The sequence below is a fragment of the Lampetra fluviatilis genome, unplaced genomic scaffold (genome assembly GCF_964198595.1).
Source record: "Lampetra fluviatilis unplaced genomic scaffold, kcLamFluv1.1 SCAFFOLD_650, whole genome shotgun sequence".
Taxonomy (NCBI): Eukaryota; Metazoa; Chordata; class Hyperoartia; order Petromyzontiformes; family Petromyzontidae; genus Lampetra; species Lampetra fluviatilis.
In genome coordinates, this window is record NW_027620573.1 from 32,501 (window position 1) to 50,061 (window position 17,561).

Genomic DNA, 17,561 nt, shown 5'->3' on the forward strand with positions numbered 1-17,561 from the left:
TCTCCCCGTGTCTCTGTGTCTCTCTCCGTGTCTCCACAAACTCCGCCTTGTCCCCTGCAGAGACACGACCACAATCTCCGTGTCTCCCTAACCGTGTCTCTGTGTCTCTGTCTCTCTCCGTGTCTCTGTGTCTCTGTCTCTCCCCGTGTCTCTGTGTCTCTCTCCGTGTCTCCACAAACTCCGCCTTGTCCCCTGCGGAGACACGACCACAATCTCCGTGTCTCCCTAACCGTGTCTCTGTGTCTCTGTCTCTCTCCGTGTCTCTGTGTCTCTCTGTCTCTCCCCGTGTCTCTGTGTCTCTCTCCGTGTCTCCACAAACTCCGCCTTGTCCCCTGCGGAGACACGACCACAATCTCCGTGTCTCCCTAACCGTGTCTCTGTGTCTCTGTCTCTCTCCGTGTCTCTGTGTCTCTCTGTCTCTCCCCGTGTCTCTGTGTCTCTCTCCGTGTCTCCACAAACTCCGCCTTGTCCCCTGCGGAGACACGACCACAATCTCCGTGTCTCCCTAACCGTGTCTCTGTGTCTCTGTCTCTCTCCGTGTCTCTGTGTCTCTGTCTCTCCCCGTGTCTCTGTGTCTCTCTGTCTCTCCCCGTGTCTCTGTGTCTCTCTCCGTGTCTCCACAAACTCCGCCTTGTCCCCTGCAGAGACACGACCACAATCTCCGTGTCTCCCTAACCGTGTCTCTGTGTCTCTGTCTCTCTCCGTGTCTCTGTGTCTCTGTCTCTCCCCGTGTCTCTGTGTCTCTCTCCGTGTCTCCACAAACTCCGCCTTGTCCCCTGCGGAGACACGACCACAATCTCCGTGTCTCCCTAACCGTGTCTCTGTGTCTCTGTCTCTCTCCGTGTCTCTGTGTCTCTCTGTCTCTCCCCGTGTCTCTGTGTCTCTCTCCGTGTCTCCACAAACTCCGCCTTGTCCCCTGCGGAGACACGACCACAATCTCCGTGTCTCCCTAACCGTGTCTCTGTGTCTCTGTCTCTCTCCGTGTCTCTGTGTCTCTCTGTCTCTCCCCGTGTCTCTGTGTCTCTCTCCGTGTCTCCACAAACTCCGCCTTGTCCCCTGCGGAGACACGACCACAATCTCCGTGTCTCCCTAACCGTGTCTCTGTGTCTCTGTCTCTCTCCGTGTCTCTGTGTCTCTGTCTCTCCCCGTGTCTCTGTGTCTCTCTGTCTCTCCCCGTGTCTCTGTGTCTCTCTCCGTGTCTCCACAAACTCCGCCTTGTCCCCTGCAGAGACACGACCACAATCTCCGTGTCTCCCTAACCGTGTCTCTGTGTCTCTGTCTCTCTCCGTGTCTCTGTGTCTCTGTCTCTCCCCGTGTCTCTGTGTCTCTCTCCGTGTCTCCACAAACTCCGCCTTGTCCCCTGCGGAGACACGACCACAATCTCCGTGTCTCCCTAACCGTGTCTCTGTCTCTCCCCGTGTCTCTGTGTCTCTGTCTCTCCCCGTGTCTCTGTGTCTCTCTCCGTGTCTCCACAAACTCCGCCTTGTCCCCTGCGGAGACACGACCACAATCTCCGTGTCTCCCTAACCGTGTCTCTGTGTCTCCGTGTCTCTCTCCCCGTGTCTCCGTGTCTCTGTCTCTCCCCGTGTCTCTGTGTCTCTCTGTCTCTCCCCGTGTCTCTGTGTCTCTCTCCGTGTCTCCACAAACTCCGCCTTGTCCCCTGCGGAGACACAACCACAATCTCCGTGTCTCCCTAACCGTGTCTCTGTGTCTCTGTCTCTCTCCGTGTCTCTGTGTCTCTGTCTCTCCCCGTGTCTCTGTGTCTCCGTGTCTCTCTCCCCGTGTCTCCCTAACCGTGTCTCCATGTCTCTGTGTCTCTGTCTCTCCCCGTGTCTCTGTGTCTCCGTGTCTCTCTCCCCGTGTCTCTCTCTCCGTGTCTCCGTGTCTCTCTCCCCATGTCTCTCTCTCCGTGTCTCCGTGTCTCTCTCTCCGTGTCTCTCTCCCCGTGTCTCCGTGTCTCTCCGTGTCTCTGTGTCTCTCTGTGTCTCTGTGTGTCTCTCCGTGTCTCCCTGAGTCTCTCCCCGTGTCTCTCTCCCCGTGTCTCTCTCCCCGTGTCTCTCTCCCCGTGTCTCTCTCCCCGTGTCTCCCCATGTCTCTCTCTCCCCGTGTCTCCCCGTGTCTCCCCGTGTCTCCCCGTGTCTCCCCGTGTCTCCCCGTGTCCCTCTCCCCGTGTCTCTCTCCCCGTCTCTCCCCGTGTCTCCCCGTGTCTCCCCGTGTCTCTCCCCGTGTCTCCCCATGTCTCTCTCTCCCCGTGTCTCCCCGTGTCTCCCCGTGTCTCCCCGTGTCTCCCTCCCCGTCTCTCCCCGTGTCTCCCCGTGTCTCCCCATGTCTCTCTCTCCCCGTGTCTCTCCCCGTGTCTCCCCGTGTCTCCCCGTGTCTCTCCCCGTGTCTCCCCGTGTCTCCCCGTGTCTCCCCGTGTCTCCCCGTGTCTCCCCGTGTCTCCCCGTGTCTCTCTCTCCCCGTCTCTCCCCGTGTCTCCCCGTGTCTCCCCGTGTCTCCCCGTGTCTCTCCCCGTCTCTCCCCGTGTCTCCCCGTGTCTCCCCGTGTCTCCCCATGTCTCCCCGTGTCTCCCTGTGTCTCTCTCTCCCCGTCTCTCCCCGTGTCTCCCCGTGTCTCCCCGTGTCTCCCCGTGTCTCCCCGTGTCTCCCCGTGTCTCCCCGTGTCTCCCCGTGTCTCTCTCCCCGTCTCTCCCCGTGTCTCTCCCCGTGTCTCCCCGTGTCTCCCCATGTCTCTCTCTCCCCGTGTCTCTCCCCGTGTCTCCCCGTGTCTCCCCGTGTCTCTCTCTCCCCGTCTCTCCCCGTGTCTCCCCGTGTCTCCCCGTGTCTCCCCGTGTCTCCCCGTGTCTCACCCAGGTAAGGATGTGGGCCTACGGGCGGAGGCTTCAAGAGCCTCTGCACGTCAGCCCCACGCCATGAAAACCGCCCCACGGTGTCTCCCCGCCGTGTCTCCCCCGGCGTGTCTCTCCGTGTCTCCCCCGGCGTGTCTCTCCGTGTCTCCCCCGGCGTGTCTCCCCGCCGTGTCTCTCCCGGCGTGTCTCTCCGTGTCTCTCCCGGCGTGTCTCTCCGTGTCTCCCCCGGCGTGTCTCCCCGCCGTGTCTCTCCCGGCGTGTCTCTCCGTGTCTCTCCCGGCGTGTCTCTCCGTGTCTCCCCCGGCGTGTCTCCCCGCCGTGTCTCTCCCGGCGTGTCTCTCCGAGTCTCCCCCGGCGTGTCTCCCCGCCGCGTCTCCCCCGTGTCCGAGTCTCCCCGTGTCCGAGTCTCCCCCGGCGTGTCTCCCCGCCGCGTCTCCCCCGTGTCCGAGTCTCCCCGTGTCCGAGTCTCCCCCGGCGTGTCTCCCCGCCGCGTCTCCCCCGTGTCCGAGTCTCCCCGTGTCCGAGTCTCCCCCGGCGTGGCTCCCCGCCGCGTCTCCCCCGTGTCCGAGTCTCCCCGTGTCCGAGTCTCCCCCGGCGTGTCTCCCCGCCGCGTCTCCCCCGTGTCCGAGTCTCCCCGTGTCCGAGTCTCCCCCGGCGTGGCGGTGTGTGCGAGCTGCAGCGACGAGTCTCCCACACAAGACACCAGGTCGCAGCAGAAGTCACAGAGGGCCGCCGAGCGGACGCGCACGTAGCGGTCCTGCCGAGACGTGAAGTACGACTCGCTCAGGTTCGCCCTACAGAGACACACACACAGAGACACACACAGAGAGACAGAGAGACACACACAGAGACAGAGACACAGTCAGAGAGACAGAGACACACACACAGAGACACACACAGAGGGCCGCCGAGCGGACGCGCACGTAGCCGTCCTGCCGAGACGTGAAGTACGACTCGCTCAGGTTCGCCCTACAGAGACACACACACAGAGACACACACACAGAGACAGAGAGACACACACAGAGACAGAGACACAGTCAGAGAGACAGAGACACACACACAGAGACACACACAGAGGGCTGCCGAGCGGACGCGCACGTAGCGGTCCTGCCGAGACGTGAAGTACGATTCGCTCAGGTTCGCCCTACAGAGACACACACACAGAGAGACACACACAGAGAGACAGAGACACAGTCAGAGAGACAGAGACACACACACAGAGAGACACACAGAGAGACAGAGAGACACACACAGAGACAGAGACACAGTCAGAGAGACAGAGACACACACACAGAGACACACACAGAGGGCCGCCGAGCGGACGCGCACGTAGCGGTCCTGCCGAGACGTGAAGTACGACTCGCTCAGGTTCGCCCTACAGAGACACACACACAGAGACACAGAGACACACACAGAGACACACACAGAGACACACACAGAGACACACACACAGAGACACACACACAGAGACACAGAGACAGACACACAGAGACACACACAGAGACACACACAGAGACACACACAGAGACACACACACAGAGACACACACAGAGACACAGAGACACACACACAGAGACACACACAGAGACACACACACAGAGACACACACACAGAGACACAGAGACAGACACACAGAGACACACACAGAGACACACACACAGAGACACACACAGAGACACACACACAGAGACACACACAGAGACACAGAGACACACACACAGAGACACACACAGAGACACACACACAGAGACACACACACAGAGACACAGAGACAGACACACAGAGACACACACAGAGACACACACAGAGACACACACAGAGACACACACACAGAGACACACACAGAGAGAGAGAGAGACACACACAGAGACACAGAGACACACACACAGAGACACAGTCACACACAGAGAGACAGAGACACAGAGACACACACACAGAGACACAGAGACAGACACACAGAGACACACACAGAGACACAGAGACAGACACACAGAGACACACACAGAGACACGGAGACACACACACAGAGACACACACAGAGAGAGAGAGACACACACAGAGAGACAGAGACACAGAGACACACACAGACACACAGAGACAGACACACAGAGACACACACAGAGAGACAGAGACACAGAGACACACACAGACACACAGAGACAGACACACAGAGACACACACAGAGAGACAGAGACACAGAGAGACAGAGACACACACAGAGACAGAGACACACACACAGAGACACAGTCACACACAGAGAGACAGAGACACACACAGAAAGACACGGAGAGATAGAGACACAGACAGAGACACAGAGACACGTAGAGACAGACAGAGAGACAGAGAGACACAGTCAGAGAGACAGAGAGACACAGACAGAGACACACAGAGAGACACAGAGACACACACAGAGAGACAGACAGAGAGACAGACAGAGAGACAGACAGAGACAAAGTGTGTCTCTCTCCCCGTGTCTCCCCCCCCCGTGTCTCTCTTGCCCCGTGTCTCTCTCCTCGTGTCTCTCTCCCCGTGTCTCCCTCCCCGTGTCTCTCCTCGTGTCTCTCACCCCGTGTCTCTCTCCCCGTGTCTCTCTCCCCGTCTCTCTCTCCCCCCGTGTCTCTCTCTCCCCGTGTCTCTCCCCCAGTGTCTCTCTCTCCCCGTGTCTCTCTCCCCGTGTCTCTCCGCCCGTGTCTCTCCCCCAGTGCCTCTCTCCCCCCGTGTCTCTCTCTCCGTGTCTCTCTCCCCCCCCCGTGTCTCTCTCCCTGTCTCCCCACCCCCCCCCGTGTCTCTCTCCCCACGCCGTGTCTCCCCCCGTGTCTCTCCCCCCGTGTCTCTCCCCGTGTCTCTCCCCCCCCGCCCCCGTGTCTCTCCCCCCGTGTCTCTCCCCCCGTGTCTCTCCCCGTGTCTCTCCCCCCGTGTCTCTCTCCCCGTGTCTCTCTCTCCCCGTGTCTCTCTGTCTCACTCCCCGTGTCTCTGTCTCACTCCCCGTGTCTCTCTCTCTCCACGTGTCTCTCTCCCCGTGTCTCCGCCCCCGTGTCTCCCCCCCCGTGTCTCTCTCCGTGTCTCTCTCCCCGTGTCTCTCCCCGTGTCTCTCTCCCCGTGTCTCTCTCCCCGTGTCTCCCCCCCCGTGTCTCTCTCCCCATGTCTCTCTCTCCCCGTGTCTCTCTCCCCGTGTGTCTCTCTCTCCATGTGTCTCTATCCCCGTGTCTCTCTCCCCGTCTCTCTCCCCGTCTCTCTCCCCGTGTCTCCCCGTGTCTCCCGTGTCTCTCCCCCCGTGTCTCTCCCCCCGTGTCTCTCCCCGTGTCTCTCCCCCCGTGTCTCTCCCCGTGTCTCTCCCCCCGTGTCTCTCTCCCCGTGTCTCTCCCCGTCTCTCCCCGTGTCTCTCTCCCCGTGTCTCTCCCCGTCTCTCTCTCCCCGTCTCTCTCCCCGTCTCTCCCCGTGTCTCCCCGTGTCTCCCCGTGTCTCCCCGTGTCTCCCCGTGTCTCTCCCCGTGCCTCTCTCTCCCCGTGTCTCTCTCTCTCCCCGTGTCTCTCCCCGTGTCTCTCCCCCCGTGTCTCTCTCTCCCCGTGTCTCTCTCCCCGTGTCTCTCTCCCCGTCTCTCCCCGTGTCTCCCCGTGTCTCCCCGTGTCTCCCCGTGTCTCTCCCCGTGCCTCTCTCTCCCCGTGTCTCTCCCCGTATCTCTCCCCCCGTGTCTCTCTCTCCCCGTGTCTCTCTCTCTCCCCGTGTCTCTCTCCCCGTGTCTCTCCCCCCGTCTCTCTCTCTCCCCGTGTCTCTCTCCCCGTGTCTCTCCCCGTCTCTCCCCGTGTCTCTCTCCCCGTGTCTCTCCCCGTCTCTCTCCCCGTGTCTCCCCGTGTCTCTCCCCCCGTGTCTCTCCCCGTGTCTCTCCCCCCCCCCCCCGTGTCTCTCTCCCCACGCCGTGTCTCCCCCCGTGTCTCTCTCCCCACGCCGTGTCTCTCTCTCCCCATGTCTCTCTCTCCCCGTGTCTCCCCGTGTCTCCCCGTGTCTCCCCGTGTCTCCCCGTGTCTCTCCCCCCGTGTCTCTCCCTCCGTGTCTCTCCCCGTGTCTCCCCGTGTCTCCCCGTGTCTCGCCCCCCGTGTCTCTCCCCCCGTGTCTCTCCCCGTGTCTCTCCCCCCCCCCCCCCCCGTGTCTCTCTCCCCACGCCGTGTCTCTCCCCGTGTCTCTCCCCCCCCCCCGCCCCGTGTCTCTCTCCCCACGCCGTGTCTCCCCCCGTGTCTCTCCCCGTGTCTCTCTCCCCCCGTGTCTCTCCCCGTGTCTCTCCCACCCCCCCCCGTGTCTCTCTCCCCACGCCGTGTCTCCCCCCGTGTCTCTCCCCGTGTCTCTCTCCCCCCGTGTCTCTCCCCGTGTCTCTCCCCCACCGCCCCCGTGTCTCTCACCCGCTGACGATGACCGTGTCTCCCCCCGTGTCTCTCTCCCCACGCCGTGTCTCTCTCTCCCCATGTCTCTCTCTCCCCGTGTCTCCCCGTGTCTCCCCGTGTCTCTCCCCCCGTGTCTCTTCCCGTGTCTCTCCCCCCGTGTCTCTCTCTCCCTCCGTGTCTCCCTCCGTGTCTCTCCCCGTGTCTCCCCGTGTCTCTCCCCCCGTGTCTCTCCCCCCGTGTCTCTCCCCCCGTGTCTCTCCCCCCGTGTCTCTCCCCGTGTCTCTCCCCCCCCCCCCCCCGTGTCTCTCTCCCCACGCCGTGTCTCCCCCCGTGTCTCTCTCCCCCCGTGTCTCTCCCCGTGTCTCTCCCCCCCCCCCCCCCCGTGTCTCTTTCCCCACGCCGTGTCTCCCCCCGTGTCTCTCCCCGTGTCTCTCTCCCCCCGTGTCTCTCCCCGTGTCTCTCCCCCCCCCCCCCCCGTGTCTCTCTCCCCACGCCGTGTCTCCCCCCGTGTCTCTCCCCGTGTCTCTCTCCCCCCGTGTCTCTCCCCGTGTCTCTCCCCCCCCGCCCCCGTGTCTCTCACCCCCCGTGTCTCCCCCCGTGTCTCCCCGTGTCTCTCCCCCCGTGTCTCTCCCCCCGTGTCTCTCCCCCCGTGTCTCTCCCCGTGTCTCCCCGTGTCTCTCCCCCCCCCCCCCCGTGTCTCTCTCCCCACGCCGTGTCTCCCCCCGTGTCTCTCCCCGTGTCTCTCTCCCCCCGTGTCTCTCCCCCCCCGCCCCCGTGTCTCTCACCCCCCGTGTCTCCCCCCGTGTCTCCCCGTGTCTCTCCCCCCGTGTCTCTCCCCCCGTGTCTCTCCCCGTGCCTCTCTCTCCCCGTGTCTCCCCGTGTCTCTCCCCCCGTGTCTCTCCCCGTGTCTCTCCCCCCGTGTCTCTCCCCCCGTGTCTCTCCCCGTGTCTCCCCGTGTCTCTCCCCCCGTGTCTCTCCCTCCGTGTCTCTCCCCGTGTCTCACCGTGTCTCCCCGTGTCTCCCCGTGTCTCTCCCCCCGTGTCTCTCCCCCCGTGTCTCTCCCCGTGCCTCTCTCTCCCCGTGTCTCCCCGTGTCTCCCCGTGTCTCTCCCCCCGTGTCTCTCCCCGTGTCTCCCCGTGTCTCTCCCCCCGTGTCTCTCCCCCCGTGTCTCTCCCCGTGCCTCTCTCTCCCCGTGTCTCCCCGTGTCTCTCCCCCCGTGTCTCCCCCCGTGTCTCTCCCCGTGTCTCTCTCTCCCCGTGTCTCTCCCCCCGTGTCTCCCCCCCCCCCGCCCCCGTGTCTCTCACCCGCTGACGATGACCGTGTCTCCCCCCGTGTCTCTCTCCCCACGCCGTGTCTCTCTCTCCCCATGTCTCTCTCTCCCCGTGTCTCCCCGTGTCTCCCCGTGTCTCCCCGTGTCTCCCCGTGTCTCCCCGTGTCTCCCCGTGTCTCTCCCCGTGTCTCTCCCCCCGTGTCTCTCCCTCCGTGTCTCTCCCCGTGTCTCCCCGTGTCTCCCCGTGTCTCCCCGTGTCTCCCCGTGTCTCTCCCTCCGTGTCTCTCCCCGTGTCTCCCCGTGTCTCTCCCCCCGTGTCTCTCCCCCCGTGTCTCTCCCCCCGTGTCTCTCCCCGTGTCTCTCCCCCCCCCCCCCCCCGTGTCTCTCTCCCCACGCCGTGTCTCCCCCCGTGTCTCTCCCCGTGTCTCTCCCCCCCCCCCCCCCGTGTCTCTCTCCCCTCGCCGTGTCTCCCCCCGTGTCTCTCCCCGTGTCTCTCTCCCCCCGTGTCTCTCCCCGTGTCTCTCCCCCCCCCCCCCCCCGTGTCTCTCTCCCCACGCCGTGTCTCCCCCCGTGTCTCTCCCCGTGTCTCTCTCCCCCCGTGTCTCTCCCCGTGTCTCTCCCCCCCCGCCCCCGTGTCTCTCACCCCCCGTGTCTCCCCCCGTGTCTCCCCGTGTCTCTCCCCCCGTGTCTCTCCCCCCGTGTCTCTCCCCGTGCCTCTCTCTCTCCCGTGTCTCCCCGTGTCTCTCCCCCCGTGTCTCTCCCCGTGTCTCCCCGTGTCTCTCCCCCCGTGTCTCTCCCTCCGTGTCTCTCCCTCCGTGTCTCTCCCCGTGTCTCCCCGTGTCTCCCCGTGTCTCCCCGTGTATTCTCCCCGTCTCTCCCCCCGTGTCTCTCCCCCTCTCTCTCCCCGTGTCTCTCTCCCCGTCTCTCTCCCCGTGTCTCTCCCCGTGTCTCTCCCCCCGTGTCTCTCCCTGCGTCTCTTTCCCCGTGTCTCTCCCCGTGTCTCTCCCCGTGTCTCTCCCCGTGTCTCTCCCCGTGTCTCTCTCCCCGTGTCTCTCCCCGTCTCTCCCCCCGTGTCTCTCCCCCTCTCTCTCCCCGTGTCTCTCTCCCCGTCTCTCTCCCCGTGTCTCTCCCCGTGTCTCCCCGTGTCTCCCCGTGTCTCTCCCCCCGTGTCTCTCCCCCCGTGTCTCTCCCCGTGTCTCTCCCCCCGTGTCTCTCCCCCCGTGTCTCTCTCTCCCCGTGTCTCTCCCTCCGTGTCTCTCTCTCTCTCCCCGTGTCTCTCCCCATGTCTCTCTCTCTCTCCCCGTGTCTCTCTCCCCGTGTCTCTCCCCCCCCGCCCCCGTGTCTCTCCCCCCGTGTCTCTCCCCCCGTGTCTCTCCCCCCGTGTCTCTCCCCGTGTCTCTCCCCCCGTGTCTCTCTCCCCGTGTCTCTCTCCCCGTGTCTCTCCCCCCGTGTCTCTCCCCGTGTCTCTCCCCCCGTGTCTCTCCCCCCGTGTCTCTCCCCCCGTGTCTCTCCCCGTGTCTCTCTCCCCGTGTCTCTCTCCCCGTGTCTTTCTCCCCGTGTCTCTCTCCCCGTGTCTCTCCCCCCGTGTATCTCCCCGTGTCTCTCCCCCCGTGTCTCTCCCCGTGTCTCTCCCCCCGTGTCTCCCCCCGTGTCTCTCCCCCCGTGTCTCCCCGTGTCTCTCCCCCCGTGTCTCTCCCCCCGTGTCTCTCCCCGTGCCTCTCTCTCCCCGTGTCTCCCCCCGTGTCTCTCCCCGTGTCTCTCCCCCCGTGTCTCTCCCCCCGTGTCTCTCCCCCCGTGTCTCTCCCCGTGTCTCTCCCCCCGTGTCTCTCCCCCCGTGTCTCTCCCCGTGTCTCTCCCCCCGTGTCTCTCCCCGTGTCTCTCCCCGTGTCTCTCCCCCCCCCCGCCGCCGTGTCTCTCTCTCCCCGTGTCTCTCCCCCCGTGTCTCCCCCCGTGTCTCTCACCCGCTGACGATGACCGTGTCGTCCGTGACGTACAGCTTCATGTGCTGCAGGCCGACGGCCTCGTTGAGCTTCTCGGGCAGCAGGAGCCGGAGCAGGCCCCGCAGAGACGGCGTGTGGTACAGAGACACGCGGACAGAGACGCCGCGCGGCGGCGGCGGCGGCGGGGGAGACACGGGGGGCGGCGGGGGGGACACACGGGGGGGAGGGGGAGACACGGGGGGGGGGGGAGGGGGACACGGGGGGGGGCGAGGGCAACTCGTCCAGCAGAGGGAGCAGCATTGAGACTGAATTGGGGAAGCCTGGAAACACGGGGGGGGGGGCGGGGGGAGACACGGGGGGAGACGGGGGGAGAGACACGGGGGGGGGAGACACGGGGGGGAGAGACACGGGGGAGAGACACGGGGAGGGAGAGAGACGGGGGGAGACACGGGGGGAGACGGGGGGAGAGACACGGGAAAAGGAGACACGGGGGGGAGAGACACGGGGGAGAGACACGGGGAGGGAGAGAGACGGGGGGAGACACGGGGGGGGGGAGACACGGGGGGAGAGACACGGGGAGGGAGAGAGACGGGGGGAGACACGGGGGGGGGGAGACACGGGGGGAGACACGGGGGGGGGAGACACGGGGGGGGGGAGACACGGGGGGGAGACGGGGGGAGAGACACGGGGGGGGGAGACACGGGGGGGAGACGGGGGGAGAGACACGGGGGGGGGAGACACGGGGGGGAGAGACACGGGGGAGAGACACGGGGAGGGAGAGAGACGGGGGGAGACACGGGGGGGGGAGACACGGGGGGAGAGACACGGGGAGGGAGAGAGACGGGGGGAGACACGGGGGGGGGAGACACGGGGGGGGAGACACGGAGGGAGACGGGGGGGAGAGACACGGGAAAAGGAGACACGGGGGGGAGAGACACGGGGGAGAGACACGGGGAGGGAGAGAGACGGGGGGAGACACGGGGGGAGAGACACGGGGAGGGAGAGAGACGGGGGGAGACACGGGGGGGGGAGACACGGGGGAGAGACACGGGGAGGGAGAGAGACGGGGGGAGACACGGGGGGGGGGGAGACACGGGGGAGAGACACGGGGAGGGAGAGAGACGGGGGGAGACACGGGGGGGGGAGACACGGGGGGAGAGACACGGGGAGGGAGAGAGACGGGGGGAGACACGGGGGGGGGATACACGGGGGGAGACGGGGGGAGAGACACGGGGGGGGGAGACACGGGGGAGACACGGGGGGGGGAGACACGGGGGGGGGGAGAGACACGGGGGGAGACGGGGGGAGAGACACGGGGGGGGGGAGACACGGGGGGAGACGGGGGGAGAGACACGGGGGGGGGGAGACACGGGGGGGGGGAGACGGGGGGAGAGACACGGGGGGGGGAGACACGGGGGGGGGAGACACGGGGGGAGACGGGGGGAGAGACACGGGGGGGAGACGGGGAGAGAGACACGGGGGGGGAGACACGGGGGGGGGGAGACACGGGGGGGAGACGGGGGGAGAGACACGGGGGGGGGGAGACACGGGGGGAGACGGGGGGAGAGACACGGGGGGGGGGAGACACGGGGGGAGACACGGGGGGGGAGACACGGGGGGGAGACGGGGGGAGAGACACGGGGGGGAGACGGGGGGAGAGACACGGGGGGGGGGAGACACGGGGGGGAGACGGGGGGAGAGACACGGGGGGGGCGGGGGGAGACACGGGGGGAGACGGGGGGAGAGACACGGGGGGGAGACGGGGGGAGAGACACGGGGGGGGGGAGACACGGGGGGGAGACGGGGGGAGAGACACGGGGGGGGCGGGGGGAGACACGGGGGGAGACACGGGGGGGGGCGGGGAGAGACACGGGGAGAGACACGGGGGGGGCGGGGGGAGACACGGGGGGGAGACACGGGGGGGAGACGGGGGGAGAGACACGGGGGGGAGACGGGGGGAGAGACACGGGGGGGGGGAGACACGGGGGGGAGACGGGGGGAGAGACACGGGGGGGAGACGGGGGGAGAGACACGGGGGGGGGGAGACACGGGGGGGAGACGGGGGGAGAGACACGGGGGGGAGACGGGGGGAGAGACACGGGGGGGAGACGGGGGGAGAGACACGGGGGGGGGGAGACACGGGGGGGAGACGGGGGGAGAGACACGGGGGGGGCGGGGGGAGACACGGGGGGAGACGGGGGGAGAGACACGGGGGGGAGACGGGGGGAGAGACACGGGGGGGGGGAGACACGGGGGGGAGACGGGGGGAGAGACACGGGGGGGGGGAGACACGGGGGGGAGACGGGGGGAGAGACACGGGGGGGGCGGGGGGAGACACGGGGGGAGACACGGGGGGGGCGGGGAGAGACACGGGGGGAGACACGGGGGGGAGACGGGGGGAGAGACACGGGGGGGGGGAGACACGGGGGGGAGACACGGGGGGAGACACGGGGGGGGCGGGGAGAGACACGGGGAGAGACACGGGGGGGGCGGGGGGAGACACGGGGAGAGAGACACGGGGAAAGAGACACGGGGAGAGAGACACGGGGGGAGAGAGACGGGGGGAGACGGGGGGGGAGACACGGGGGGGGGGGGGGGGGAGAGACTGTCACTCACTCACCCAGGTGTAGCTGTGTGTGTAGCTGTGTGTGTAGCTGTGTGTGTGTAGCTGTGTGTGTAGCTGTGTGTGTAGCTGTGTGTGTAGCTGTGTGTGTGTAACTGTGTGTGTGTAGCTGTGTGTGTGTAGCTGTGTGTGTAGCTGTGTGTGTAGCTGTGTGTGTGTAGCTGTGTGTGTAGCTGTGTGTGTAGCTGTGTGTGTGTAGCTGTGTGTGTGTAGCTGTGTGTGTAGCTGTGTGTGTGTAACTGTGTGTGTGTAGCTGTGTGTGTAGCTGTGTGTAGCTGTGTGTGTGTAGCTGTGTGTGTAGCTGTGTGTGTAGCTGTGTGTGTAGCTGTGTGTGTGTAGCTGTGTGTGTGTAGCTGTGTGTGTAGCTGTGTGTGTAGCTGTGTGTGTGTAGCTGTGTGTGTGTAGCTGTGTGTGTAGCTGTGTGTGTGTAGCTGTGTGTGTGTAGCTGTGTGTGTAGCTGTGTGTGTAGCTGTGTGTGTGTAGCTGTGTGTGTGTAGCTGTGTGTGTAGCTGTGTGTGTGTAGCTGTGTGTGTGTAGCTGTGTGTGTGTAGCTGTGTGTGTAGCTGTGTGTGTAGCTGTGTGTGTAGCTGTGTGTGTAGCTGTGTGTGTAGCTGTGTGTGTAGCTGTGTGTGTGTAGCTGTGTGTGTAACTGTGTGTGTGTAGCTGTGTGTGTGTAGCTGTGTGTGTAGCTGTGTGTGTGTAGCTGTGTGTGTAGCTGTGTGTGTAGCTGTGTGTGTGTAGCTGTGTGTGTAGCTGTGTGTGTGTAGCTGTGTGTGTGTAGCTGTGTGTGTGTAGCTGTGTGTGTAGCTGTGTGTGTGGCTGTGTGTGTGTAGCTGTGTGTGTAGCTGTGTGTGTAGCTGTGTGTGTGTAGCTGTGTGTGTGTAGCTGTGTGTGTAGCTGTGTGTGTAGCTGTGTGTGTAGCTGTGTGTGTAGCTGTGTGTGTAGCTGTGTGTGTGGCTGTGTGTGTAGCTGTGTGTGTAGCTGTGTGTGTAGCTGTGTGTGTGTAGCTGTGTGTGTAGCTGTGTGTGTGTAGCTGTGTGTGTAGCTGTGTGTGTAGCTGTGTGTGTGTAGCTGTGTGTGTGGCTGTGTGTGTGGCTGTGTGTGTAGCTGTGTGTGTAGCTGTGTGTGTAGCTGTGTGTGTGGCTGTGTGTGTGGCTGTGTGTGTAGCTGTGTGTGTAGCTGTGTGTGTAGCTGTGTGTGTGTAGCTGTGTGTGTGTGTAGCTGTGTATGTGTAGCTGTGTGTGTAGCTGTGTGTGTAGCTGTGTGTGTAGCTGTGTGTGTGTAGCTGTGTGTGTAGCTGTGTGTGTGTAGCTGTGTGTGTGTAGCTGTGTGTGTGTGTAGCTGTGTGTGTAGCTGTGTGTGTAGCTGTGTGTGTAGCTGTGTGTGTAGCTGTGTGTGTGGCTGTGTGTGTAGCTGTGTGTGTAGCTGTGTGTGTAGCTGTGTGTGTGTAGCTGTGTTTGTGTAGCTGTGTGTGTAGCTGTGTGTGTGTAGCTGTGTGTGTGTAGCTGTGTGTGTGTGTAGCTGTGTGTGTGTAGCTGTGTGTGTAGCTGTGTGTGTAGCTGTACCGCGTGAGCCGCGTGTGGCGTCCAGTAGCAGATGGATGTGGAGGCGAGGATCTGGGCTGGCGAGAGAACGCCGAACTGCCTGACGCAGCGCATCCACCTGGACATCGTAGTCACTCAGTCAGTCGTCACTCAGTGAGTCACTCAGTCAGTCACTCAGTCAGTCACTCAGTCAGTCAGTCACTCACTCAGTCAGTCACTCAGTCACTCACTCAGTCAGTCACTCACTCAGCCAGCCAGTCACTCACTCAGTAAGTCACTCACTTAGTCAGTCAGTCACTCACTCAGTCAGTCAGTCAGTCACTCAGTCAGGATCTGTGCTGGCGAGAGAACGCCGAACTGCCTGACGCAGCGCATCCACCTGGACATGGCAGTCAGTGAGTGACTGACTGAGTGACTGACTGAGTGACTGACTAAGTGACTCACTCACTGAGTCAGTCACTCACTTAGTCAGTCAGTCAGTCACTCACTCAGTCAGTCACTCACTCAGTCAGTCACTCAGTCACTCAGTCAGTCAGTGACTCAGTCAGTGACTCAGTCAGTCACCCACTCACTCACAAATAGATACACCCACTCACCCTCCCCACTCACCCCCATCACCCCCATCGCCCGCACCACCCCCATCACCGTCACCACCCTCACCACCCCCATCACCCCATCACCACCCCCATCACCCCCATCGCCCCCATCACCCCCATCGCCCGCACCACCCCCATCACCCCCATCACCCCCATCACCCCTCACCAGCTCGCTCTCCATGTCTCCCGTTCCCAGGTAGAGCGAAGCCATCACGATCCTCCTCTTAGCTGTGCCGATGCCTTCCTGTGGGATACACTCACCACTCACTCACCACTCACTCACTCACTCACCACTCACTCACCACTCACTCACCACTCACTCACCACTCACTCACTCACCACTCACTCACTCACCACTCACTCACTCACTCACCACTCACTCACTCACTCACACACACACAGAAGACACTCACTCACTCACCACTCACTCACTCACTCACAGACACTCACTCACTCACTCACACACAGACACTCACTCACCAATCACTCACTCACTCACCACTCACTCACCAATCACTCACTCACTCACCACTCACTCACTCACTCACAGACACTCACTCACACACAGACACTCACTCACCAATCACTCACTCACTCACTCACCACTCACTCACTCACTCACACACAGAAGACACTCACTCACTCACCACTCACTCACTCACTCACAGACACTCACTCACTCACTCACACACAGACACTCACTCACCAATCACTCACTCACTCACCACTCACTCACCAATCACTCACTCACCACTCACTCACCAATCACTCACTCACTCACAGACACTCACTCACTCACTCACACACAGACACTCACTCACCAATCACTCACTCACTCACCACTCACTCACCAATCACTCACTCACTCACCACTCACTCACTCACTCACAGACACTCACTCACACACAGACACTCACTCACCAATCACTCACTCACTCACTCACCACTCACTCACTCACTCACACACAGAAGACACTCACTCACTCACCACTCACTCACTCACTCACAGACACTCACTCACTCACTCACACACAGACACTCACTCACCAATCACTCACTCACTCACCACTCACTCACCAATCACTCACTCACCACTCACTCACCAATCACTCACTCACTCACCAATCACTCACTCACTCACAGACACTCACTCACTCACTCACACACAGACACTCACTCACCACTCACTCACTCACCACTCACTCACCCACACACAGACACTCACTCACTCACACACAGACACTCACTCACTCACCACTCACTCACAGACACTCACTCACCATTCACTCACTCACCACTCACTCACTCACCACTCACTCACACACTGACTCACACTCAACACTCACTCACCACTCACACGCTGTGTGTGTGTGTGAGTGTGTGTGAGTGAGTGTGTGTGTGAGTGAGTGTGTGAGTGGTGAGTGTGTGAGTGTGTGTCTGTGAGTGTGTGTGTGAGAGGTGAGTGTGTGAGTGTGTCTGTGTGAGTGTGTAGGTGAGTGTGTGAGTGTGTGTGTGAGTGTGTGTGAGTGTGTGTATGAGTGTGTGTGTGAGTGTGTCTGTATGTGTGTGTGAGTGTGTGAGTGTGTCTGTGTGTGAGTGTGTGAGTGAGTGTGTGTATGAGTGTGAGTGAGTGTGTGTCTGTGTGAGTGTGTGTGAGTGTGTGTGAGTGTGTGTGAGTGTGTGTGAGTGTGTGTGAGTGTGTGTGAGTGTGTGTGAGTGTGTGTGAGTGTGTGTGAGTGTGTGTGAGTGTGTGTATGAGTGTGTGTATGAGTGTGTGTATGAGTGTGTGTGAGTGTGTGTATGAGTGTGTGTATGAGTGTGTGTGAGTGTGTGAGTGTGTCTGTGTGTGAGTGTGTGAGTGAGTGTGTGTATGAGTGTGAGTGAGTGTGTGTCTGTGTGAGTGTGTGTGAGTGTGTGTGAGTGTGTCTGTATGTGTGTGTGTGAGTGTGTGTGAGTGTATGTGAGTGTGTGTATGAGTGTGTGTGTGAGTGGTGAGTGTGTGAGTGGTGAGTGTGTGAGTGTGTGTCTGTGAGTGAGTGTGCGAGTACCCACGTGAAGGGCGCGGTAGAAATCCTGCGGAGTCTTCAGCACCTCCACCGCCTCCCCCCTCACCCCGAACATCGGCACCCCCCAGTCCTCCCCCTCACCACCCCGCCCCTCACCACCCCGCCCCTCACCACCCCGCCCCTCACCACCCCGCCCCTCACCACCCCGCCCCTCACCACCCCGCCCCTCACCACCCCGCCCCTCACCACCCCGCCCCTCACCACCCCGCCCCTCACCACCCCGCCCCTCACCACCCCCGGCCTTCCCTCCCATCAGCCACCTCAACTCACGTGGGAGGCCATCGGCGTGACCTCTCAC

General features: G+C 62.9%; 1 protein-coding gene across 1 annotated transcript in view; it reads right to left on the reverse strand.

Annotated features, from left to right (window-relative positions):
• Positions 1-17,323, reverse strand: part of PGS1 (phosphatidylglycerophosphate synthase 1) — a gene marked incomplete at its 3' end in the record, with an annotated part of 40,855 nt that extends 23,532 nt beyond the window's left edge. Inside the window, exons 1-6 of the mRNA XM_078884669.1 lie at positions 17,250-17,323; positions 15,364-15,441; positions 14,623-14,719; positions 10,698-10,754; positions 10,456-10,588; positions 2,849-3,642 (exon numbers count right to left, since the gene is read on the reverse strand). Of these exons, the coding sequence (XP_078740795.1) occupies positions 2,849-3,642; positions 10,456-10,588; positions 10,698-10,754; positions 14,623-14,719; positions 15,364-15,441; positions 17,250-17,318 (1,228 nt within the window). The remainder of the gene's footprint in view (positions 1-2,848; positions 3,643-10,455; positions 10,589-10,697; positions 10,755-14,622; positions 14,720-15,363; positions 15,442-17,249) is intronic.
• Positions 17,324-17,561: the final 238 nt, after the last annotated feature.